Source organism: Myotis daubentonii, chromosome 4 (assembly GCF_963259705.1).
Source record: "Myotis daubentonii chromosome 4, mMyoDau2.1, whole genome shotgun sequence".
Lineage (NCBI taxonomy): Eukaryota > Metazoa > Chordata > Mammalia > Chiroptera > Vespertilionidae > Myotis > Myotis daubentonii.
The window spans coordinates 13,804,954-13,829,375 of record NC_081843.1 but is presented as its reverse complement, the minus strand read 5'-3'; the positions used below and the strand labels follow the sequence as shown (position 1 = coordinate 13,829,375).

At 49.8% G+C, this 24,422-nt stretch overlaps 1 protein-coding gene across 3 annotated transcripts in view; it reads left to right on the top strand.

The window, feature by feature from the left end:
- IFT140 (intraflagellar transport 140) overlaps window positions 1-24,422 on the top strand; it is a 93,186-nt gene that overhangs the window by 19,626 nt on the left and 49,138 nt on the right. For all 3 annotated transcript variants that reach the window (XM_059692624.1, XM_059692625.1, XM_059692626.1), the window contains exons 8-16: window positions 403-509; window positions 1,231-1,376; window positions 9,044-9,247; window positions 9,384-9,456; window positions 11,389-11,480; window positions 16,893-17,020; window positions 19,095-19,212; window positions 21,456-21,586; window positions 23,584-23,752. In XM_059692624.1, coding sequence (XP_059548607.1) covers window positions 403-509; window positions 1,231-1,376; window positions 9,044-9,247; window positions 9,384-9,456; window positions 11,389-11,480; window positions 16,893-17,020; window positions 19,095-19,212; window positions 21,456-21,586; window positions 23,584-23,752 — 1,168 coding nt within the window. The remainder of the gene's footprint in view (window positions 1-402; window positions 510-1,230; window positions 1,377-9,043; window positions 9,248-9,383; window positions 9,457-11,388; window positions 11,481-16,892; window positions 17,021-19,094; window positions 19,213-21,455; window positions 21,587-23,583; window positions 23,753-24,422) is intronic.

Below are 24,422 nucleotides of genomic sequence, written 5' to 3'. Positions count from 1 at the left end.
AGACCCAGGCGTCCCTGCCCCCACGCCGGGGTGGACCTGTCCCGTCTGCCTGTGGAGTCCCTCTGCCTGGCTTCTGTGAGCGCCTGCTTCTCGCTGCTGTGGTTCCTTCCACCTGATACTGGCGGCTCTCCTGGGTGCGTGTGGTTGCAGGTCTTTTGTTCTCATCGTGACCTGGTGTCTGTCACACATGGACCCTCTTTTATTAATAGCTGCTTCCTTTGAAGACAAACAGGGTACAAAACAGATCTAAATGTAATGACGGCCTGCTTGTCATGTCAGAGTCCAAAGGGCCATGACTTCTTCCTGGGTTTTACAGCTCGCTCGGCGAGTTGGACAAGCCCCTCAGAGCCGAGGGCAGTGCACTGGCAGTCTCCTTAGTGAGCATTGTTCCTTCCCTTGTAGATTCTGGGACTTGGAAGGAGGAGAGAATTACGTGCTGAGTCCAGAGGAGAAGTTCGGTTTTGAAAAAGGAGAGAATATAAACTGTGTTTCTTACTGTAAAATCAAAGGTGAGATTTCTCGGGCTGGCATAAGGGAGAAGGAGAACCAACCCCCTGCTTTGCTCTTTGGCCGCAAAATGATGATGGTGGCTATTTAAAGGCTGGTAACTCGGTTATAACTGTCAAGTCATTTGAATAAAATCAGTCAAGAATGAGAAAGTAACAGTGAAGCTTTTTATCCCACATGAAGGTCAAGAGTTTGGTCCAAAGTGTGACCAACCTGGCTGTCCGCAGTTTATCTCCATTCTCTCCCAAACCCCAAGAAAAAGACAGTGTGGGAAACTTTAGAAATATATATGCATACGTGTATGTAAATGTATGTATGTAAATGTATGTATGTATGTATGTATGTATGTGTATAAGTGTACACACAGGGAAGACAGAACAGGAGATGAGCCAGAGTGGCATTTATTTTGTGCCTGCTGAGTGCTAAGTGCTGTTCTGGCATTGAAGACGCAGATGGGCAGGCAGATAGGCCTCCGCTCTCATGGAAAAAAAGAAGAACCAGCATCAGTACCCCCACCAATCACATGCGCACATGCACCCACTGTATCGCCAGGTAGTCAGCCATCAGTTCCTGTGAAGGAAGATACAGCAGGCGAGGGCTGGAGAGTTGCTGGGTAGAGGGCTGATGGACTGGCATTTCAAAGAGGGTGGGCAGAGAAGGGAGCTTGCTGCTGTTCTAATCCCTTTTCAAGTCAATGACTGTGGACTCGGTTTTTACCTGTAGGTCTTCTGGCAGCGGGCACTGATAAAGGGCGAGTAGCCATGTGGAAGAAAGTGCCAGGCCCCCATAGCAGCCGGGGAGTGGAGGGCAAAGACATGTGGACCCTTCAAACCCCTACTGAGCTCGAAGGGAACATCACACAGATAAAGGTACAACTCTACCAGGGCATCGGATACACTCATTTTGTGCCCTACAAAAGTGAAGGAAGTAATTGACTTTGTACCTATCATTGTAAGTTATTCAGTTTAAAAGACTATAATATAAAAATAAAGGCCTTTTGGAGTTCAGAATTGCAGAAAAGGGATTGTGGATCTGTAGTAATCTATATTTACTTTCTCTACCCACCCCTTTATCTCTATCCTTCATCTTTCTGTCTGTCTGTCTATCTACCTATCGATCTATGTTAAAACGGCTTTATTGGGTTACATAACATACCAGGTGGTCTTTAGTATATTCGCAGAATTTTTTAATCATCACAATACATTTTGGAACCATTTCATCATCCCAGAAAGAAATCTCATACCCATTAGCAGTCACTCCCCATTCCCCTTCCCCCAGCCCTGCAACCACTAATCTACCTTCTGTGCCTTCTGTGCCTGTGGATTTGCCTATTCTGAACACTTCAGTGCAATCACACTCAATATGCTTGGATATGAGATTCTTTCACTGAGCATTACGTGTTCTAGGTTCATCCCAACTGTAGCATGTGTCAGTGTTTCATTCCTTTTTATGGCTGAGTAGTAGCCCCCTGTCTGAATAGACCATACTTTGTTATCCTTTCATCCAGTGACAGACACATTTGGGTTCATACTTTGGGACTGTTATAATAACTAGAGGCCCGGTGCATGAAAATTCATGCACTGGAGGGGGGTCCCTCAGCCTGGCCTGCCCCCTCTCACAGTGAGGGAGCCCTCAGGGGCAGTAGGCGACCCAGCGATCAGGGGAAGGTGATGCCCCCATCACACGGCTGCTGCTGCCACTGCCAGCAGCACAAGCCTCGGCTGGCCCTGGTTACCTGCGCCTCAGCCCTGCGCAGCCGCCATCCGAGGCTTGCCTGAGCCTCAGTCAGTGGGGGATGCAGGAGGACCCAAGGCCCTGGTGGGGCTGAGGGGACTCCTGTGGCAGGAGTGCGGAGCGGCCGCCCTGGCTGAGGAATGGAGGATACTCTCAACGACATGAGTTATAACGTCCAATTTGTTGGACACCACAGTCAGGCTTCAGCTTCGGGGGAGGGAGGAAGAGAGGGATGGGCAGCTCGTTGGAGAAGCCTGGGCGAGCTGTCAGTCAGTGGGGGGTGCAGGAGGACCCGAAGCCCCCGGCAGGGCTGAGGGGAATCCAGCGGCAGGCGCGGAGCAGCTGGCCTTGCTCCCCCCACCCCTGTGGGCGCTGCCATCTTGTGATGGCATGATGGTCAATTTGCATATTACCTCTTTATTATATAGGATGAGGATGCTGCTGTAAACATTTATGTACAAGTTTTTGTGTTGACATATGTTTTAATTTCTACTGGGTATTTGGTCCTTTTTTGATCATTTCTGTCTCTTTATTGATAGTCTCTGTTTGGTGAGACATTGAATCATACTTCCTTTACTTCTTTAAGCCTGATTTCTTTTAGTTCTTTGAATATATTTTTAACTAGAGGCCCAGTGCATGAAATTCATTCATGGGTAGGGTCCCTAGACCTGGCTGGCGATCAGGGCCAATCTGTTGGGAGGAGGGGGGCCTGCTGGCACCCATCTTGGCTGGGCTGGCACTGCCCGCTCGCCGGCCCTGCCCCCCGCCATCGCTGCCGGTCGCCTCCCTCCTTGGGGTGATGGGGGGCCCCCCGCTGGCACCCACCTTGGCTGGCCTGGGGCCTGTGGGCTGGGGGAAGCTCCTGCTTTGAGCGTCTACCCTCTGGTGGTCAATGCGCGTCATAGCGACCAGTCGTTCCACTGGTCGTTCTGTCGTTTGGTTGATTTGCATATTAAGCTTTTATTATATAGGATGGCTACTTTGGAGTCTTTAAGTACAACATCTGGGCCTTCTGGGGGCAGGTTCTGTTGCCTGTTTTTTTCTTGTGTGTGAGTTATAGTCTTCTGTTTTGCATGGCACTTGATTTTTTTTTGTTGTGAGCTAGACATTTTAGTTTAAATATCGTGTCAATATTGTGGACAGCCTCTGCCTTGGGGGAAAAAATCTTAGTTCTCCAGAGGTTGGGAGTGGGATAGCTTCTCTCAAAAGACACCCTGCTTTATGGGCATGGAGCCAGGCACAGTAGTCTCTGTCTTCTCAGGTTGCCTCTCCCAGCATGGAGCCTGTACCCTGTGAGCAAGCAGGGGCCAGTGTGTGGGGGCCCAGTATTCTCAGACTACCATGCTGTGAGCAGGGGCTGGTAGAAGGAGAGGGCCCCCACCTCTCTGCCCCACTCACCTGGAATTAGCTTCTACAACACAGAGCCCAGGGGACGAGAAATGCTGGTGGTTAGCCCCTACCGGGGACATGCTGTAGCCCTCATCTGGGAGCTGGAGGAGAGGGAGCCCTTTCTTATCCACTCAAGTGGGGCTTCAGTCATGCTGAGCTGGGGGACAGGAGGGGAAGAGCAGAGTGGCTCAGGTGTCACAGATTGTACTGCTCTTACCAGAATTAGTAAACAATCTTTTTTTTTTTTTCTTTTTCAATCTGAGAAAGGAGAGAGAGAGAGAGAGAGAGAGAGAGAGAGAGAGAGAGAGAGAGAGAGATATGTGCCCTGATCGGGAATCAAACCAGCAACCTTTTGGTGCACAGGATGACACTCAACCAACTGAGCCACTCCGGTTGGGTTAAACTCTCTTAAATAAATGCGTCTTCATTTGCTTTATGCCCAATTTCCAGAGAGGTAGATTTTTTTTTCCATAATTTTTACCATTTATGCCTGTATGTCCTCTGGGCTCTTCACCCTGCTATCCTGGAAGTTGTCTCTAAGATCTGCTCTGTGTAGCCCTAGCTGGTTTGCTCAGTGGATAGAGCATCAGCCTGTAGACATCTCTCATCATTGATGTTTTTATCTCTCCCCCTCTCCCTCTCTGAAATCAATAAAAATATATGTTTTTTTAAAAAAGATCTGCTCTATGTAAACCTCTTAAGTTAAAATGTTTTTAATCCTATACTAATCTGGAAAGGAAAATTTATGTAGTAAATAGTTTAGGGATACGCTTTAGCAATTTTGGGAAATTACTTTCAGATCCTCCTCTCAGGCCATATATAAAAATGAATTAACAAGTTAAATATTAACAATTTAAATATGTTATAAATTAGGACAGAATAACTGGCTAAAAATAGCACAGAATATTATTAGATCTGTAGAGAAAACATAACTTTCTCAGACTTGAAGTAATAAAAGTAGTTGCAAAGCAAAGATTAACAAGTTTGAGTACATAAAAACTTATATCAAACTGGGCAATGGAGAACAAAACTAGAACTGAAGGCAAATCTGAGCTCTAAAACACTGTATTTCCTGATTCTCAATGCATATTGTCTTCTTTATTTTAATATAAAGTTGCATACAACTCTTTTGTTGCTTTTACTTTTCGGTGGGAGGACGGAATCTTTACATAGCTATTCTTTTAACTTATGGCTTACCTTTAGTGATATCCTATATAATAGAAGGCTAATATGCTAAGTGTCTGGTCGTCTGGTCATCCATTCAACCAATCGAAGCGTAATATGATAATGATATTGCTAAGGCTGTTCAACCACTAGCTATGATGTTCACTGACCATCAGGGGCCAGAATCTCTGACCAGTAGGTTAGCTTGCTGCTGGGGTCTGGGCAATCAGGACTGAGCAAGATAGGCTGGACATGCCCTGGAGCCCTCCCATGGTCCCTCCCCAGCTGGTCAACCTTCCGTGTCCCTCCCCGGCCCTGATTGTACACCAGTGGGGTCCCTCGGCCTGGCCTGTGCCCTCTCGCAATCTGGGACCCCTCGGGGGATGTTGAAGAGCAGATTTTGGCCCGATCCTGCAGGCCAGGCCAAGGAACCCCACTGGTGCATGATTTCGTGCACCGGGCCTCTAGTCTTAGAATAGAGGACGTGAAGAAAACTGACATTTATAAGGAAAATATCAAGTGTGCTCTCTCTGGAGCATACCCACACCTTTCTTCCCTCTCGGGCAGGCATCTTTATTTTTTTCTCCTAAATGCTAAGGGTCCCCATGAGATTTGCATCCAGGGGAGCTCTTCCCAGGTGAGTCTGCACAGCTCAGTGTGGCTCACTTCTTCCCTATAACATATCTAGAGAGCCAAGGCAGAGCACACATAGGCTCTCCCCTATTGTTTTTCTATCCTAAGCCCTTGTTTTGTTTCACTGTCGCAACTTTAATAAACGCACTCTTAAAATAAAAAAGAAAAATATCACTTCAAAAGAAACTAAAACACGGAACGGACATCACCCAGAACCACAGGAACGCTGGCAGAGTGGAAGTCCTACAACTAGGAGGAAAGAGAAACGCACACGGACACTCAGAGGAGGCGCAGTGCTGAAGTCAAATTCTGAGGTGCGGAGTGTGCGGAGCGGGCTGGCGGCGGAGGGCGCGGTTGTTGTTTTCAATCGGGAGGGAGTCGCAGACTCTGAGCACCAGATCCGGGCGAGTCTTTAGGGACCCAGACTCAAACGGGAGAAGCGGGACTGTCTGGCTTCGGTCAGAGCGAGTGCAGCTTTCTCTCCGAGCTTTGCAGCGGGTGCTGGGACTCAGAGAGGCAGAGCCCCTTGGGACAGGACTGAGAGCCGCCATAACTGCTCTCTCCGGCCCACCCTGTTGATCCTGTGCGACCCGCCCCGCCCAAGCCCTGCACGGAGGCATTTGCCGGATAGCCTCAGGCAAAGGCTAGATTAGCACCTCCCTAGAGGACAGAAGTTCTCTCACTGCTGACACAGCTGATTCTCAGAGCCACTTGGCCTGGAGGTCAAACCCTCCCTGGAATTAGCTACAACAATCAAGATTTAACTATAAGACTGCGAACAAAGACCACTAGGGGGTGCACCAAGGAAGCATAACAAAATGCGGAGACAAAGAAACAGGACAAAATTGTCAATGGAAGAAATAGAGTTCAGAACCACACTTTTAAGGTCTCTCAAGAACTGTTTAGAAGCTGCCGATAAACTTAATGAGCTCTACACGAAAACTAATAAGACCCTCGATCTTATATTGGGGAACCAACTAGAAATTAAGCACACACGGACTGAAATAACGAATATTATACAGACGCCCGACAGCAGACCAGAGGAGCGCAAGAATCAAGTCAATGATTTGAAATGCGAGGAAGCAAAAAACATCCAACCGGAAAAGCAAAATGAAAAAAGAATCCAAAAATGCGAGGATAGTGTAAGGAGCCTCTGGGACAGCTTCAAGCGTACCAACATCAGAATTATAGGGGTGCCAGAAGATGAGAGAGAGCAAGATATTGAAAACCTATTTGAAGAAATAATGACAGAAAACTTCCCCCACCTGGTGAAAGAAATGGACTTACAGATCCAAGAAGCGCGGAGAACCCCAAACAAAAGGAATCCAAAGAGGACCACACCAAGACACATCATAATTAAAATGCCAAGAGCAAAAGATAAAGAGAGAATCTTAAAAACAGCAAGAGAAAGAAACTCAGTTACCTACAGGGGAATACCCATACGACTGTCAGCTGATTTCTCAACAGAAACTTTGCAGGCCAGAAGGGAGTGGCAAGAAATATTCAAAGTGATGAATGCCAAGAACCTACAACCAAGATTACTTTATCCAGCAAAGCTATCATTCAGAATTGAAGGTCAGATAAAGAGCTTCACAGATAAGGAAAAGCTAAAGGAGTTCATCACCACCAAACCAGGATTATATGAAATGCTGAAAGGTATCCTTTAAGAAGAGGAAGAGGAAGAAAAAGGTAAAGATACAAACTATGAACAACAAATATGCATCTATCAACAAGTGAATCTAAGAATCAAGTGAATAAATAATCTGATGAACAGAATGAACTGTTGATTATAATAGAATCAGGGACATAGAAAGGGAATGGACTGACTATTCTTGGGGGGGAAAGGGGTGTGGGAGATGTGGGAAGAGACTGGACAAAAATCGTGCACCTATGGATGAGGACAGTGGGTGGGGAGTGAGGGCGGAGGGTGGGGCGGGAATTGGGAGGAGGGGAGTTATGGGGGGGAAAAAAAAAACTAAAAAAAAAAAAAAAAAAAATAGAAAAAAAAAAAAAAAAAAAAAAAAAAGAAAAATATTGAGAGCTTTAATGGAAAAAATGGTGGAGAGAATTTACCTAGGAGTAGTTAGTAAAATACATGAAAAACGTGAAACCTCACTGGTAATGAAAGAAATGCCATTTAAAATAATAGAATGGGCCCTGGTCAGGTGGCTCAGTTGATAGGAGCATTGTCCCATACACCAAACAGTTGCAGGCTCAATTCCTGGTCAGGGCACCTACCTAGGTTGAGAGTTTAATCCCCAGTCGGGGTGCATATGGGAGGCAACTAGTCGATGTTTCCCACTCTCTCTCTTTCTCCCTCCCTCTCTCTCTAAAAATCAATAAAAATAACTAGGAGGCAACCCAGCGCAACCCTCAAATAAGGATAAAAATAAAACAATAGAATGAGCCACACTAACCTTCCTAAAGGACGTAAAAGAAAACAGAGTAAATGTTAGATATATCATGTTTCTCAAAGAGAAGCCTCAATCTTGTAAAAGTGTCATTTCTTCCCAAATAAGTCCACAAATGACATGTATACACAGTAAAAATAAGGACTTTTTCCCCTGGGAGAATTCAACACAGTAATTCTTAACTCATCTGGGAGAGCAGATGGCCAAGAAAAAAAAGTATAAACAATCCGAACATGTCTGTAATATACCAGAATATATCTCAAACTTTAGCAATTGAAACAGTGGTTATGACACTGGCCAGATGGCTCAGCTGGTTAGAGTGTTGTCCCAATATGCCAAGGTGGTGGGTTTGATCCCAGGTCAGGGCACATACAAGAAACAACTAATGAAAAGAAGCAACCAATGAATGCATCAATAAATGGAACAAAAAATCGTTTCTCTCTCTCTCTCTCTCTCTCTCTCTCTCTCTCTCTCTCTCTCAAATTAATAAATAAAAATTGGAAAAAAACAACAACAGTGGTTAATCAGGAGTAAATAAATATATCGGTGGAATGGAGTAGGAGATCCAGAAACAGATTTATATAGATTGGAAGTTTAATATGAAATTATAAATGTGCATTTTATATCAAAGGAAAGCTGGATAATTTAATATGTTATGTTAGGTTTGCTATGAATTTTAAAAAGTAAGCACCTCTAAATTAACATCAGAAAGGTGAATTGTAGCCCTGGCCAGTGTGGCTCAGTGGTTGAATATTGTTCTGGGCACCAAAAGGTTGCTGGTTCGATCCCCAGTCAGGACACATACCCAGGTTGCAGGTTTGATCCTTGGTGAGGTGCGTGCAGAAGGCAACTGATCAATCTCTCTCTCTCACAAACCAATGTTTCTCTCTCCCTTCATCTCTCTAAAATCAATAAAAACATTTTTTAAAGAAAAGTAAATTGTAGATGTTCAACCAGTGAGAACAGACACGAGCGAAAACAGCCATATAGGCAGCTACCAGCTTCATCACAACTCTGAGTATCAGTATTCTAAAATTTTTGTACAATGTACACCTTTTATACTTACAACATTTTAAAAATGATTTTGAACAAGAAGAAATAGTGCTGGGAAATTGTTTATGAATCCTCGTATGAATAATGTTTTCCTGACCGTTTCTCTCCTCTGTTCACACTTTTGGTTCTTTCTCTCCAACATGGAAATGAAGTGGGGCTCCAGGAAGAACCTCCTGGCGGTGAACAACACGAACGCCGTGGTGATCCTCAGCGCGCAGGCCATGTCCTCGCACTTCCACCAGCAGGCGGCCGCGGTGCAGCTTTCCCCAAGCTTACTCAACGTGTCCTTCCTCTCCACGGGGCTGACATACAACCTGCGCACGGACATGCACATCAGCGGAGTGTTCGTCACCAAGGTATCCGCGAGGCTGACCTGTGGGGTCGGTTGGGGGTCTTCGGTGTAGACAGAAGACCCGGTCAGTTGTAGGGTCACTCAGGATGGTAAGGGGCCCAGATGGCGGGTTGCTTTTTCATGTCCACGGCCCTTTTTAGGACGCTGTCGCTGTCTGGAATGGAAAGCAGGTGGTGGTCTTTGAGCCTTCTGGAGCCATATTGCGAAATGCAGGTAGGAATCCCCCCACCCCCACCCCAGCAGAAGGGACACTCAGCACCATGCTTTCTTCTCTCACCGTCTAATGGGGTGGGATGTGCTGGTGCTGTGGTCTGGGCAGAGGGCTGGCACAGGGCCATGGGAGACTCGCACATCAGTTCTCATGCCTGTTTCCAGAGTCAGTGGTGCAGCTCTGGCCCTGAGCTGCCAGGGCCTCTCAGGCCTCCTGGGCCTCACCCTGTTGAAGCCCCTCAAGGTGGCTGAGAAGCGCAGCTGGATCCGGGGCCAGCAAGCTGGATCCAGGACAATAAAACAGCTCAGAAATAAGGCTGCACTGGCACATATCACAGTGCTGCCCAGGGGACGGAGTTGCTACACACCCGACTTTTGAACTGGATCCAGACCGCACAGAGCTGTGAGCCCCAGGGCCTCTTGACCAAGGCCAGCCTCTGTCTGGAAATGTCAGGACGGATCACCAGAGAGGCTTCGTCACGCTCAAACGGCTCTCTCTGTCCCGTCAGTCTCGCCGGCTCTCTGTTTCACTAGGCTGCCTTACCCTCCACTCTTCAGCACATGCCTGTAGGAGTGTTCTGAAGCTGCACAAACTCAGTGGCTTAAGAAGAAACTTATTCTCTCACAGGTGTAGAGGTGAGAGGCCCGGAGTCAAGGCGTCAGCGGGCTGCGTCCCTCCAGAGCTCTAGGGAAGAGTCTGTTTCTTGCTTCTTCCAGCTTTTGGTGACTGTTGGCAGTCCTTGCTTGGGGTCACATTTTTCCTGTCTGAAATCTACCTCCCTCTTTTTTTTTTTTTAAATATATTTTATTGATTTTTTACAGAGAGGAAGGGAGAGGGATAGAGAGTTAGAAACATCGATGAGAGAGAAGCATCGACCAGCTGCCTCCTGCACACCCCCTACTGGGGATGTGCCCGCAACCAAGGTACATGCCCTTGACCGGAATCAAACCTGGGACCCTTGAGTCCGCAGGCCCATGCTCTATCCACTGAGCCAAACCGGTCAGGGCTCTACCTCCCTCTTAATAGTGACACTTGTGATTGCATTTGGGGCCCACCTGGAAGGCCCAGGATAATGTCCCCATCCCGAGACCCTGGTATCTTTGGCCACAGAAGCTGAGATTCACAGGTTCCAGGGATGAGGACGTGATACCTTAGGGGGGTGGCTTCCAGCCTACACAGCGACCATGAAGATGTGCTCCTCAGCGGGCTCAGCCGTCCTGACCTCGGCCCTCTCCCCTCACGCGACCCAAGGATGAGCCCTCCATGTGTTCCGTTGAACACCTCACACCTCTCTGGGGATGTTTGTGCTGGTTATCACCTCTCTCCCTCAGATCATTCCCTGTTTTTTCCTCTAATGCTTTGTTGCCTGAAATTCTCTCCTAACACTTTTCTTGCTCTGCCTTGTATTTTGCTGGTAATTGGCATCTTTTCCTCTCTTCTAGTGTAGGCCCCCTAGGGGCAGGATGAACTTCTTATTCACTCCATAGGACAAACAGCACAGCAGGCACTGAGATATTCTGTCTTGCGTGTGTAATCATCTCCCCCACCAGATAAGAGCCTGTCTAGAAACTAGTGTAGAGACCAGTGCTTGTGGCCTCCAAAGTTCCACATAAGTTAAGCAGACACTTGTTTAAACCATTGTGCCCTCATAGGGGCTGTGCTGCCAGGAGGGAGAAAAGAGACACCACTGATGCGTGGTGCAGGGTCCACCCCAGGCCTGCAGCCTGCACAAGCCGTCCCTGCCAGCTTGGCTGTGAGCAGTTCCCTGTCCCTCAGAGCCTCGCTTTCCTCACCTGCAACATGCAGAAAACACCCCCCTCACAAAGCTATTATGAGGTCTGAGGCGAATTAGGGAACGTGTGTGAAAATGCTTCTTAAACTCTGAGGAAGCATGAGATATTTAGCTGTTGCTGTCATGTTTATCTTTATTTTAGGGACCTTTCTGTGTGAGTCTCCAGTGTTAGCGATGCATGAGGAAAACCTTTACACGGTGGAGCCAAATCGAGTTCAAGTTCGAACCTGGCAGGTAAGTTGCTGCCCCAGAACGAGTGGGCTCTGATGATGAAGTCAATTAGAGCAAACTTTCTCCAAGTCAAGCCAGAGCCTGCACATTGGTTTTATCCAGACAGATCAGAAGCTGGAGAGCTGCTCCATCTGTAACTGTTGTGACTTCAGAAATCAGTAGGCAAGGCAAGGGCCTTTTGCAGTGAGGAGGTTAGATTACTGGACCTTGATTGAGTACATGGGATTGTGGAATGGGAGGCAATGTTTGCTGTGCATCTTGAGGGCGAAGGAGCCATTAGTTTAGGACGTAATATCTTTAGACAGGCCTTTCTGTGCATGTGTCTGAGGGAGAGGCCAGGATGGGAGCAATTCATGCCTCCAAATGACAGACCTCGGTGGTGTGAAGAAACCTGCCCTGCCCGTGTGCTCAGTGGTTAGCATCAACCCATGAACTAGGAGGTCAGGACATATGCCCAAGTTCTGGGCTCGATCCCCAGTAGGGGGCGTGCAGGAGGCAGCTGATCGATGATTCTTTCTCATCATTGATGTTTCTATCTCTCTCTCCCTCTCCCTTCCTGTCTCTAAAATCAATAAAAACAAACAAACAAAAGAAACCCTTATCTGTCTGCATCCCACATACACGGAATGTGTGAGCCCGTCAGCTGGGGTGCTGTATTCGTTTGCGGAGCCTGCCATAAATATGTATCACAAACTGCGTGGCTTCAAACAATAAAAGTTTATTTTCTCACAGTTCAGGACGCCAGGTGTGGGCTGGCTGGCTCCTGCTGAGGGTGAGGGAGAATGCATCCCAGGCTTCTCCCAGTTTCTGGTGCTTTTGCTCCGGGACATGTAAATGCATCACTGCAGCCTCTGCCTGCATCTTCTCACGGCCTCTCCCTGGCGCTGTGTTTCTCTTCTGTGTCCTATAAGGACACTGGGTTCATTTAGGGCCCACCCTAACCCAGAATGCTCTCCTCTCGAGGTCCTTAACTCACATCTGCAAAGACCCTTTTTCCAAATAGGGTCACCTTTACAGGTTCCGAGTGGGCATACCTTTTGCTGGTCACCATTCAACCCAGTAATTGTAGCAGTGTTTTGCGTCAAGGTCAAGAATACCTGTCATGGCCCTGGTTTTAGCGCTCAGTGCGACTGCTTCTTCCAGCTCTGGATCCTGTCCTGGGATCCAGCATTTGGTTTCGGGGGCATCTGTATCCATGTTCTTGTACCTTTCAGTGCTGCTCCCCCACTCCTTCGTTCAGCAGCTCCCCAAGGAGCTCCCGTGGGAGGAGTGAAGGGGCACACTCAGCGGGAGCGGGATGGGGACACCACAGGGGAGTCAGGGGAGTAGAGACTGGACGGTGTGGGAAGCAGCCCACAGCCCACGTGCCCTCCCAGGGGCGAGTGCAGATTAAGGGACCTGCCAGTCCCCGTAAGACCCTCTGCCTGTGAAGGTCAGAGAGGAGGCAGAGGCTGGAGGGAAGGAGGCCAGAGCCCATCGGGGCATCCCGTGCAAAGGAAGCTCACCTTCCTGCCCTAGCCGGGTTGGCTCAGTGCATAGAATGTCAGCCTGCGAACCAGAGGGTCCTGGGTTCGATTCCGGTCAAGGGCACATACCTTGGTTGCAGGCTCCTCCCCGGCCTGGGCCCTGGTCAGGGCACGTGCAAGAGGCAACCAATCGATGTGTTTCTCTCACATCGATGTTTCTCTGTCTGTCCCTCTCTTCCACTCTCTCTGAAAGATAAATGGAAAAGTCTCCTCAGATGAGGATTAACCAAAAAAGAAAGTTCACCTTCCTTGCAATGACAGTTGGGTGAGGGCGTCTGCCCTGGACGAATATAGCATAGGCAGGGCGGGTCATGTTCTTAAGAACAGATGACGGGGCAGCTCTGTCAGCAGAGAGATGACCTGCGGGGCACTGGGGGGCTGGAGGCTTTCTGGGGCGGGGCCGGGGGAGGGGGGACGCGGGGCGGACAGCCTGCTGGGAAAGGACTGCTAGCACACGGAGAAAGGGCAGACGGCATAGTGAGCAAAGGCAAGGGTCTACTGGGAAGGGGAGAGGGGCCTGCTGGGAAAGCTGGAGGCAGCTGAGGAGCCTTGCCAGTGGGCTTGGAGGATGTCCCACAACAGGTGGACTGGAGTTGTCCTTTCTGTTAAGTTTTTAACTAGAGGAGTGTGTGCCCACTGTAACGAGTAACACCCTGCCAGCACGTGTGAGGGGAAGATCGGGAGCGCTCCCGTTGTGGACGCCTGGAGTGTGTCTTTTCAGACCCTTCTTCCTGCTGGTGCAGCGGTAGCCACGCAGACGACAGTTGGTGCTCGTTTGGACCATGACAGGCACCTTCCAGTTTTCTAATGGGGCCTCCTTCCGGGCTGACACGTAGAGCTCCACGCCTCCCAGGCCTTCGTACTGTTTGTGCAGTGAGTGGCCTGGGTGGAAGAGCAGTGGCGGGCACCAGGGGGTGGGCTCGTTTATACAGAGGCTGGGGCTGAGGAAAGGGCTGGCATCTGACAGATACTGCTGGAGGCTTACCCCGAGGGGAGAGCAGAGAAGTGGGGAACACAGCAGGAGGGCCAGTGGGCCAGTCCAGACACAGCGGGGTTGTGCAGCCCGGAGAGGAGGGAAGGGGGCGTTTTGGCTTGTTTTTTTCTTGTGTTTATTTTTTCCTCCTAGAAGGTAAGTTCTGTGTCAGGGTGGCGGGAAAGACTAGGGGAGCTGGCACACAGTGAAGTCAGGTAGAAGATGCCAAAGGTGAGAGGTCTAAGGGCCTGGAGCCAGGCAGGGGGGCTGGGAGCTGAGGCCAGAGTGGAGGGAGGGATGAATCAGTTGGTGAGCAGTTGGATGGTGGGTGGCAACAGAGGGGGAAAAATTGAGGATGTTCATCCAAGGATATTTTTTCCATTGATTTTTGGAGAGAGTGGAAGGGAGGGAGGGAGGAAGAGAGGCACGCCAATTAGTTGACACCCACATGGGCCCTGACTGGGTCTGGGGATCGACCCTGCAACCCAGAGTCATGCCCTCGACCGGGAATGGAATCCGTGACCCTTCAGTGCAGAGGCTGATGCTCTAATCAGCCAGGGCTGAGTTTTCTAGTTTGGGAGTCTGGGTTAAATTTTTTTTCAAATATATTTTTATTGATTTCAGAGAGGAAAGGAGAGTAAGAGAGAACTAGAAACATCAGTGATGAGAGATAATCATTGATTGGCTGCCTCCTGCGCACCCCACACTAGGGACCGAGCCAGCAACCCTAGCATGTGCCCTCACCTGGAATTGAAATATGACCTCCTGGTTCATAGGTCAGTGCTCAACCACTGAGCCACGCTGGCCGGGCGTGATGCCTTAAGATGGAAACTACAGAAACAGTGCAGGTTTGGAGGTACCAGGTGCAAGGTACTCGGTCTACCTTGGACACCCTTCAGAGATGCCCAAGAGCTAGTTGGAAATACGGGTTCTGGCCCTGGCTGGCTTGGCTCAGTGGTTAGAGGGTCAGCCTGCTCACCAGAGGGTCTCGGGTTCAATTCCCTGTCAAGGGCATGTACCTGGGTTGCAGGTTCAATTCCCGGTCCCAGTCAGGACGCATGCAGGTTTCAACAAATCAGTGTGTCGCATTGATGTTTCCCTCTCTCTCTCTCTCTTTCTCTCTCCCCTCCCTTCCACTGTCTCTCTAAATATCAATGGAAAAATAATACCCTCACTCCTTGGGTGAGGTATTAAAAAAAAAAGGGAATACAGATTCTGGAGGTCAGGGGCCAGATCAGTGCTCTAAAGCAATAAATTTGGGAATTTGGAATACATTGAAGTGAAGATGATAGTTGAACCAAGGTAGAAGCAAGATGAGTTCAAGTGTGTACCCTGGGTACACAGAGTGTAAGGAGCAGCAGCAGAGAGGCTGAGCAAAGGAGGCCGATACACCATCTTGTCGTCATTAATGCGGTCGTCCTTGGTCCAGTCAGCAGTCGCCTGTGACTCTTCCTTTGACCCTATGTTTAAGCAGCTGTTTGCTTATTCCACAAGCATTGATTAAGCTCCTGCTCAGTGCATCAAAATGAAGATCAGATTGTTTAGTTTAGAATTCCTCCTTTCCTGCCCCCCGGCCATTCATCCCCCAACCCGAGACTCCTGGACAGTTTGCACAGGTTTTTGCCGCCTTGCCTGCTCTTGGAGTCTCTCTCTGTTTAGTATTATGAGCTCACTAAGCTCAGTTGGAATCCTCCCTGTCATCCAGCTTGCTTCCTCACTCTCCCGTGCGCTGGACCTATGCCCCCACTGCTGCCGGGCCCAGCCCTGCGATGCCCTCAGCTATGCACACCTCGCGCCCCCTCTCCAAGCTCCCAGGGACATGCCGCTCACTGTCAGAGTGCCTGCTCCCGCCTTGGTGCTATGCAGGGTGCAGGCACTCCCTGATCACTGCTTGAATTGAGCCAGGAGCCTCTTTTAACTCAGAGGAGCAGGTCAGCTGTATACAAGACATGCTGCAAAGCCCAAGCTCTGCCCAGCCTGACTGTGGCCACTCTTTCAATGTGCTGTTAAGAGTGATGTTTTAAATTGATATTTAAACACTTTAAACAATATAATTAGTTATGAAATTACCTCATGGCTCAAAACCCTTTAGAGTCCTCCAGCTTCACTTTCAACAAAATCTGACTCTTTCCCTCTTGATGGGACTCTTGGCCTGCACTAGTGCCACCCCGCGTGGCCTCACCATGGCTTGTTCCTTCCCACCGCGGGGGCCTCGGGGTTCCCAGACCAGCCCTTCCTGTTCCAGTGCATGCCATCTTCTGTTCCTGAAAGGATGGCCCACAGCCCTCCAGACAGCTGGCTCCTTCTCCCCAACCTCAGTTTAAATATTGCCTCCAGACAAGACTTACTCCTCACATGTTTTACTGAAGTGTGATACACGCCCAGGAAAGGGCCATGTCGTCCAGAGTGTTCATACAGCTCAGTGAGTTTTCACAAGTGGAACATACCCATGATGTAACTACTGTCCCATCCCCTCACTCACCTTTCCCCCCAAAGGCAACCGGTTATGTGACACCGGCAACATAGTAAGTATGTCAGAGGCTTTCACTTAAGACCTATGTAGACAAGGCCTCCTGGACCAACCCAAACAGATGGGATTGACGGTCTCACCACCATTAGCATCCTGTCACCTCCCTAGCACTTTCTCAGGTTGAAGTTACATGTGTATTTGCTTGTTGACCTAGTGGATGTCTGATTCCCTCTCGGGACTGTAAGCATGAGGGGTTCCCTGAGGGCAGGGCCACCTTCCCTGTGTCGTGTTAGAGCCCAGCAGAGTGCTGGTTGCACACTGAGCCTCCAGCTCGTTGTCTGAGTGCGTGAGTGGAGCACACGGGATCCTCTGTAAATAATGTTTAGTCATAAAAGTGAAATGCTACACAGCAGCTTTTCTGAGTTCCTCATCTTTCCTTTCCTCAGGGGACCGTGAAACAGCTCCTGCTCTTCTCTGAGACAGAGGGGAACCCATGCTTCCTTGACATCTGTGGAAATTACCTGGTCATCGGGACAGACTTGGCTCACTTTAAAAGCTTCGATCTTTCCCGAAGGTACACTGTGTGTCCAAATGAAAGGATTACATTTTAAAAGTTAGGAGATAATGTGGCGGGTATGAAATGGACAGGAGCTAGAAAACTCTTTATGTTCTCCTTTCAACACTAACATGCCACTAAATTTTTTTAAACACCTGTTTTGGCTTAAATTCTCAATCTTTCCATGATAGGGAAGAAGAGGGGGGGTTGAACAGGTGATGCATGGGGGGTTTCTTAGGGGTAAGGAAACTTCAGTGTGATAGATACAGAGCCTGGTCTGTTTGTCAAAACCCATAGAACTTCTCAGCAAAACGTGTGCACATTTTTAACAAATCTTTTAGATTGGGGGATCCCAGAATGGAATGCAGAAGGTGACAGAACATCCACCTGCATTGCCAGTGCATGAAACAAGCTCACTGGGGGGCGTGTGGCCGACCTGAGCCACTTGGGAACGAGTGGTGCCTGTAAGACTCAAAGCACAGGGACTGCAGGCAGCACGGCGCTCTGGTTGACAAAGTTAATCCCCACAGGGGCAGGGTGACAATCCGGTACTGCTACCCTGGCAGTGAGCAGTGAAGCGCATGGATGGAGGGTGCTTGGAGCTGGGTGGGAGGTTGGGACAAGCATGGAGGAGGCAAGAGTGATCTCTGTGGTGATGGATTAGAACTGGAGACACAAATTTGAAGTCTTGTTTAGCTTAATATGGATATAAGTGGACACATAATAAGATGGTTATGCATATGTGTCTATACACCAGTCAGTGCACACACATTTCCTTGTTCTGTCAGCTGAGGGCCGCCTAGAGGCAAGGACCCCCAGAGCAACCAGCACCCCAGGGCCCAGACTCGGGTGTCCAACAGCATCTCCCAAACAGGGAGCCAGGGTCCTTGGAGAAATGGCTGATCTAGGGCTAAGGCAGCCAATGTTCAAGATGAGCCCAGAGTGTCTTAAATGTCAGAAAGTGAGAAAATGCTAATATATATATAATGATGGGGTGTGTCAGGGGACATAGGAGCCACCCAAAAGAGTTCCTAGTGGCCCAAGCTGAAAGCTGGAACAATTTGAACAACAACATAAATAAAACAGCTTTGTATTAGAACCCAAAGTAGAAAATAAATACCTGTGCATTCATGCTAATATAAATAGGTGACGAATAAGCTAATAAGTAGAGGAAAAGAGACAGATAATCCACAGAAGAATTGCAAATAGTTTATGTAGATCCTCCTCCCCATGGAGGGGGACATAACCCCCCACTTCGTAAGTGTGGGCTGTACATGGAGACGTCCTCCCAAAGGGGACAGTGTGGGGAGGGGAAAGGAGTAACTGTACAGACATGACCCCAGACAGGAGAGACCAGGATCAGCAGCACAGACCCCGACATGATGTGATGACAACGGCACTGTACCTTTGGGTTCTTGTCCTAAAACCCACACCCCAGGCGAAGCATGAGAAAAACACCAGACCCTTCCTTCCCACTGGGCGGTGGGACACTCCACAGAACAGCTGACCAGTCCTCCTCAAATATGCGTGGGCAGCAAAAGCAGGAGTCAAGCCCAGAGGAGCCTACGGAGGCCTGATGACCAGACGTCATGTGGGTCCCGTTGGGATCCTGGGACAGAAGGGGTGTTAGGGAGGAACTGAGGAAGAGTGAATAAAAAAATCATGATGAGCAAACCCAGGGTTGTTTCTATAGGTAACAAACTAGAATCAGCTGAACGGGAGGAGTTAAGTACATTTGAGTTCATCCCTGTGACGGACATATGCAGTTGTAATAGCGTGATATAGCAACCCCGTTCTGAAAGGAGAGATCACAAAATGCTGCAAGGGGAAACGCAGGGGGGCAGGAGGAGGAGGAAATGACATATTCATATTTGCTGATAAGAACGTGAGAACTTTAACAATTCACCCTGCATTCACCCTGGCCCGTTGCCTGTTTCCCGGGGCATAAGGCACCCGGGAGTGAGAGCAGCTGGGCCACTGGGCGGGACTCAGTTCTGTGAACAAAGGTTTGGGGTCACTGGCAAAGCAGGGCCTTCCTCTGACCTGCCCTGCACTTCGGTGAGTGTGCGCTGACCCTGTCCTCCTCCTGCAGGGAGGCGAAGGTGCACTGCAGCTGCAAGAACCTGGCCGAGCTGGTCCCCGGTGTGGGGGGCATTGTGTCGCTCAGATGTAATGCCAACGGCAACAAGATCAGCATCCACCCCAGCAAGGTGGGTGCCCATGGGGCGGGCCTCTGTTCCTCCTCCTCGGTCTCCGTTAGTTGCTCCCACAGGACCCTGGGCCTTCCTGTCCGTGTCTTCTGCGTCCACTCTTGTCCCTTTGTGTCCCAGCTTCCATTCCTCTTCCTCCTTCATCCCCTCTCCAGGGGATCCTCTCCTCCTGCCCCTGCCCTCTCCCACCTGGTGCTGTCCTTGCCCTCCCCACCTACGCAGCTTCCATTTTGTCCTGCCTTCCTTCGTTTCTGATTTAATCAGACATGGGTTTCTCCTTTACAGAACCTCTCACCTCTCCTCTTTTCTGTCTCTTTTCATTGTCCAACTAAACTCTTCCGGCCCAAGGGGTTCACAGGATTGCTGGAGACGGCGTGACGTCGGGGTGTGGGCACCTGCGTGGAGGGCTGAAGGCAAGGTGGCGGAGGGCATGTGGGTCCTGCCGCCGGTGGCTGGTGCCTTGCCACCCACTAGCATGTTCATGTTTTCATTCGTTTGTGCTCTTGGTCACACATTCAAGAGTTGATTATGGGTTGCTTCCATGCACAGTGCGCTTTGCTGGGCACTGTAGATACAGATTGATCAGTTAAACGAGGATCTGGCTCCCCACTGTGGTTGAACAGCCATTGATCAAAGGGTGAGGCAAACACATACATTTTTTACAGCCCTGGTGAGAGCTGGGAGGACACTGCCAGTGCCCCGAGAGCGAGTTACAGGGAGGAGTTGCCGTCAGGGGAGGTCAGGAGGCTCCCAAACGCGGTGATAGTGGAGCCGAGCTGTGAACCCTAGTAGAATAAAGTCTACCTAAGTTCTTGGCATTTGTTGCCCCTAGCAACCAAGCTGGTTCCCTTTTCTCGGTTTCCTTTGCGTGTGCACATGTACCTTTCCGTGTGAGGATCAAGAACAAAGGAGAGATGATGAGTGAGATGATAGCATTCGCAGTGGTAGCTGTGGCATCTTGCACCTAACAATTCCTGTTTAACACTAGATTGCCCAAGGAAGTCATTTTGACTGTTTTTTAATTTCAATTAGAAAAACAATTATGTATATAAGGACACAATGTCTTAGAATTTTGTGACTTTTTTTACAACATATGAATGCGTTTATTAATAATTGTAGTTACCTCCCCCTCCTTCATTTCCGATATTTATATATATGTGTTATACCTATATTGCCCAAAAGCAGTCATTTTGACTTCTTGGGGGAAATTATGACTCTTATTATTGAATTGAGTAAATTTCTTATATGACCAGGTTGGCTCTGTATTGAAATAACAGTTTTCATTTTTTTTCTATTACCGTCACATGATAACGTACAAGTACATGATAAATTGTCGATACTTGATAAGTTGCAGTTGCTCAATAAGCTAAACTAGTACTTGTTATTCGAATCTTTATGCAGTGATACTTGTTCTAATAAGTTGTTTATTGTATTTCTTTTGCGCCCTAAATTCATGAAAGAAATTTCGAATAGAAGTGAGTTATTGGAAAAGCTAAGGAACATAAGTGAATAGTGCTCCGATATTATTCTTTCACAATGCAGTCATTTTGACTGCTTTTGGGCAATATAGGTATATACTAAATTTCAGTCTTTCTAGTGTTAATGAGTGAAGAGATTGAGACAAATTCTTTGTCCGAAGATGCAGCTGTGACTGAGAGCCCTGCTCACGCCCTGACTGTATGGGGAAGGGCTGGGACTTGGGAAGAACAAACAAGACAGGTTGACTGGTGCCTGGGGTTGACCTAATCAAGGGCATGTCTTTAGGGAGTGGGGGGAGTATGAGCCCGGCTGGTGAGCAGGTGAGAGGGAGAGCTCAGAGCCCAGGATACTTGGGAGAAGGGTCCCAGAGGGAGGGCCACCTCGTTCCTTCAGCACGGTGCCGAGCCGTTCCTCAGATGCCAGTCCCCCCCCCCCCCCCCAGGGAGCTGCATCAGAGTTGGTTTGTCCGAATCCAGATTCCTCCTTGTTCCCGTGGTCAATCCACCGCAGCTAAAAGGACATCGCACTCAAGTCCATACTGAGAACAGCTGGACAGCTGTCGTTGACCTTCACAACATTTGGGGGTTTATTTTCAATTCTCTGACATTATAAAGTAGCAACTCAACAACCATTTTGTGGGATGACAGTAAATTGACATTCAGGTTCTGATGCTGGACGCACTCTGGCCAGAGTGGCCCGGCCATTGACACCAGGACAGGCTTTCTCAGACACGGGCTCTGAGTCTCTGGTTTCTCTTCCCCTAGGCTGACAGCAGCCCTGATTCCAGAATCTGTTTCTATGACGTGGAAATGGACACGGTGACCGTCTTCGACTTCAAGATGGGACAGATTGATCAGAGAGAGGCATTGTCCTTTAATGGGCAGGAAACTACGAAGTAAGATTGTGGTTTGGGGGGATTTTGTTGAAAATACTCAGCCTCAACCTCTCAGCAGGTTTTCTAAGCTATGACCTCAGAAGAGCCCCGCAGTTATTCATAGTGAAGACGGAAGGTGGAGGAGAAGCGCACTTGGGCAGTTGGGATCGATCTGGACCTTTAATCTCTGTTTTCTAGGTTCTGAGGTTCTGGAATTAGCGTCTGAAAGGGCCATGACTGAGGTGTCTACAGAAACGGCCCCACATCCCAGGAGAGAGAATTGCGCGGCCCTTAGACCTATCCGCGTCTCCGATGGTCGGGAGGGCGTGTGTCTTTAGAGAATGTGTTTCTAGAAAAAAAGGACTCTTTCTCCAGGGAGTTCACGGAATGTGTATTTGTAGGTCCTTCTACTAAGAAAATATTCACAGAATTTAAGTGCTTATACCAGTGGTCGGCAAACTGCGGCCCCTTGAGTGTGGCTCTTCCACAAAATACCACGTGCGGGCACGCACGTACAGTGCGATTGAAACTTCGTGGCCACACTCAAGGGGCCAAAGAGCCGCATGTGGCTCGCGAGCCGCAGTTTGCCGACCACTGGGCCTTATATTCCGCCTACAGTTCACATTTGATTCTGCGCAAAGTGCCTCATGAGAGCAAAGTGCAGTGTTCAGAGGGCTGGGGGGGTAGAGGGGGGCTGGCTCTGGCCCTTGTGGGAGCAGCTGCGTGGCCCCTGTGCAGGCCAGTGTATAAGCAGCAAAGGGAGTGCAGAGGCAGGAAGCCTGCAGGCTGGGGCAGGGCAGAGCGGCTGCCAGGAATGGCTGAGCCGGTGCTGTTCTCTGGCTGCCCTGTTCCTTTTGCTCCTGTCACAGCCCCCTCCTGCCCCCGTCCAGCCTGCCTCCCACGCTCCCACCTCTCCTCCTCAGAGTCCCTTTCTGGAAACCTCTTTTACCTGGTGGCTTAAACTCGCATCTGCTGGTGGCCCCACCTGAACATGCTTATCTTCACTTCTCACCAAGTTTGGCTTCACTTCTCCATCTCTAAGCGTCCCTGGAGTTTCTTGCCATCACCTCAGAAACAGCCCCCCAGCTCCGCCTCACTCCCCAGAAGCCCCGTTCCTGCCCACAGCACCGCTTTTCTGGGTCACCCGATCTGAAACCTCAGAACTAGCCTTCCCTTTACCTCCACTCTCTGTGACTCTAGTCCCCATGTTCTTGTTTGGAAATGCCTCTGAGTCACACTTCACCCTCTGCACTCTGTCTGCTGTCCGTGCTGCGGGAGCCCCTGAGCCACACCCTGTGTCCACCCCCCTCACCAGGCCAGTCCCGAGGTGCCCCTGGCACTCTGTGGGTCACCACAAATGCTTGTTTACCTGCCCTGCTGTATGCTCGGTCTTGGAGCAGTGACATCTGTGAGGGCTGCTGGTCAGGTCCCCAGGCTCCTGCATGGCCACACAGGCACATGGAGCCTGTCCCTGCCTTCATACTCCCTGGGGTGGGGTGGGGCTCCCTGTCTTTTGTCAGTTGCCTGCCTTCTTTTGAGATCTGTTCCATTCTTTGCCACCCAGCCCGTTTTTTCTCCCTCCAGTTCTTCATTGCATTCTGGACCTATAGAGCAAGGAGATTTAAAGGAGGGAGGGACCAGGGGTGAATGCACCGCATCACACGGGGCACAGCTGGCAATGGACCCCAGGCGCAAAGCTGCCCAGCAGGGGGTGCTGTCCCACCTTGAGGTCCACCCCCAGGTCCCGGACTTAGGGACCAGCATCAGGGACCTTCCAGTGACCTCTAGAGCCCAAGCCTCATTGTCTCTCCCATTAGACTCCACTGGGACTCTTTCAGCCAACTGTTTTAAATGTGAAAGGATACGACCAGACGGGCTGCATTGCCACGTGGAGTGCCGGTGTGCTCCCAGGCTGAGCTCCGGTGAGGCCTGCGACGCTGGTTGGAGACCGGCCTGAAGGTGTTGCGGAGGCTGAGAACAGGAACTCTCTCATGGGTTCCCATGGGCCTCTCTTTCAGGAACTATGCCTTCGGGGATGGGACGCTGGCGCACCTTGTTCCCGTGAGCCACTTCTGGGATCAGAGCGAGCCCAGGCTGTTCGTGTGCGAGGCCGTGCGGGAGGCAACGGGAGCCCAGCTGCAGCCCGCGGACAGAAAGGCCCACGCCAAGGACAGCGCCGGCCCCACGGTACTGCGCAGCCGCGTCTGTGTTTAGAGGCATGGGGACTTGGGACTTACGGGTGCACAATCTTGGTGACGAGGTTTATAGGAAAGTTACAGGGAAATTCATTCACGTGGAGCATGAATGTATGCCGGTGTAGCCTCTCCCGTGGGCGGACACGAGGAGGCTGAGCCCACCCTCTGTCTTGCCTGGCTAGTGTAGTACTCTGTTCTCCTGCTCTCTCCACCTGATGTCAGCATGTCCTGTGACTGAGGTGCTGAGGCAGCATGCTGACTCCTCAGTCGTTCCGCAACCTGCTGTGACGCTCAGACAAGGACAATTCTGACCAAAGCAGCCTCCTCGCCTCAGTCACGCTCTCTGCTCTCGCCACCCGCTCCCCAAGCTCTGCAGGGTCTCCCTCTCCCACCTGATTACTCTCAGCGCCGCATCCCGAGGGCCTGGACGCTGACACTTTCCAGTTCTTATGCATTGTGGGACGGATGTCTAGCGCCTGGGAAAGCCCAGTGGTTTGCTGTGCTGCTTTTTTAAAAAATATATATTTTATTGATATTTTACAGAGAGGAAGGGAGAGAGATAGAGAGCCAGAAACATCGATGAGAGAGAAACACCGATCAGCTGCCTCCTGCACATCTCCTACTGGGGATATGCCCGCAACCCAGGTACATGCCCTTGACCG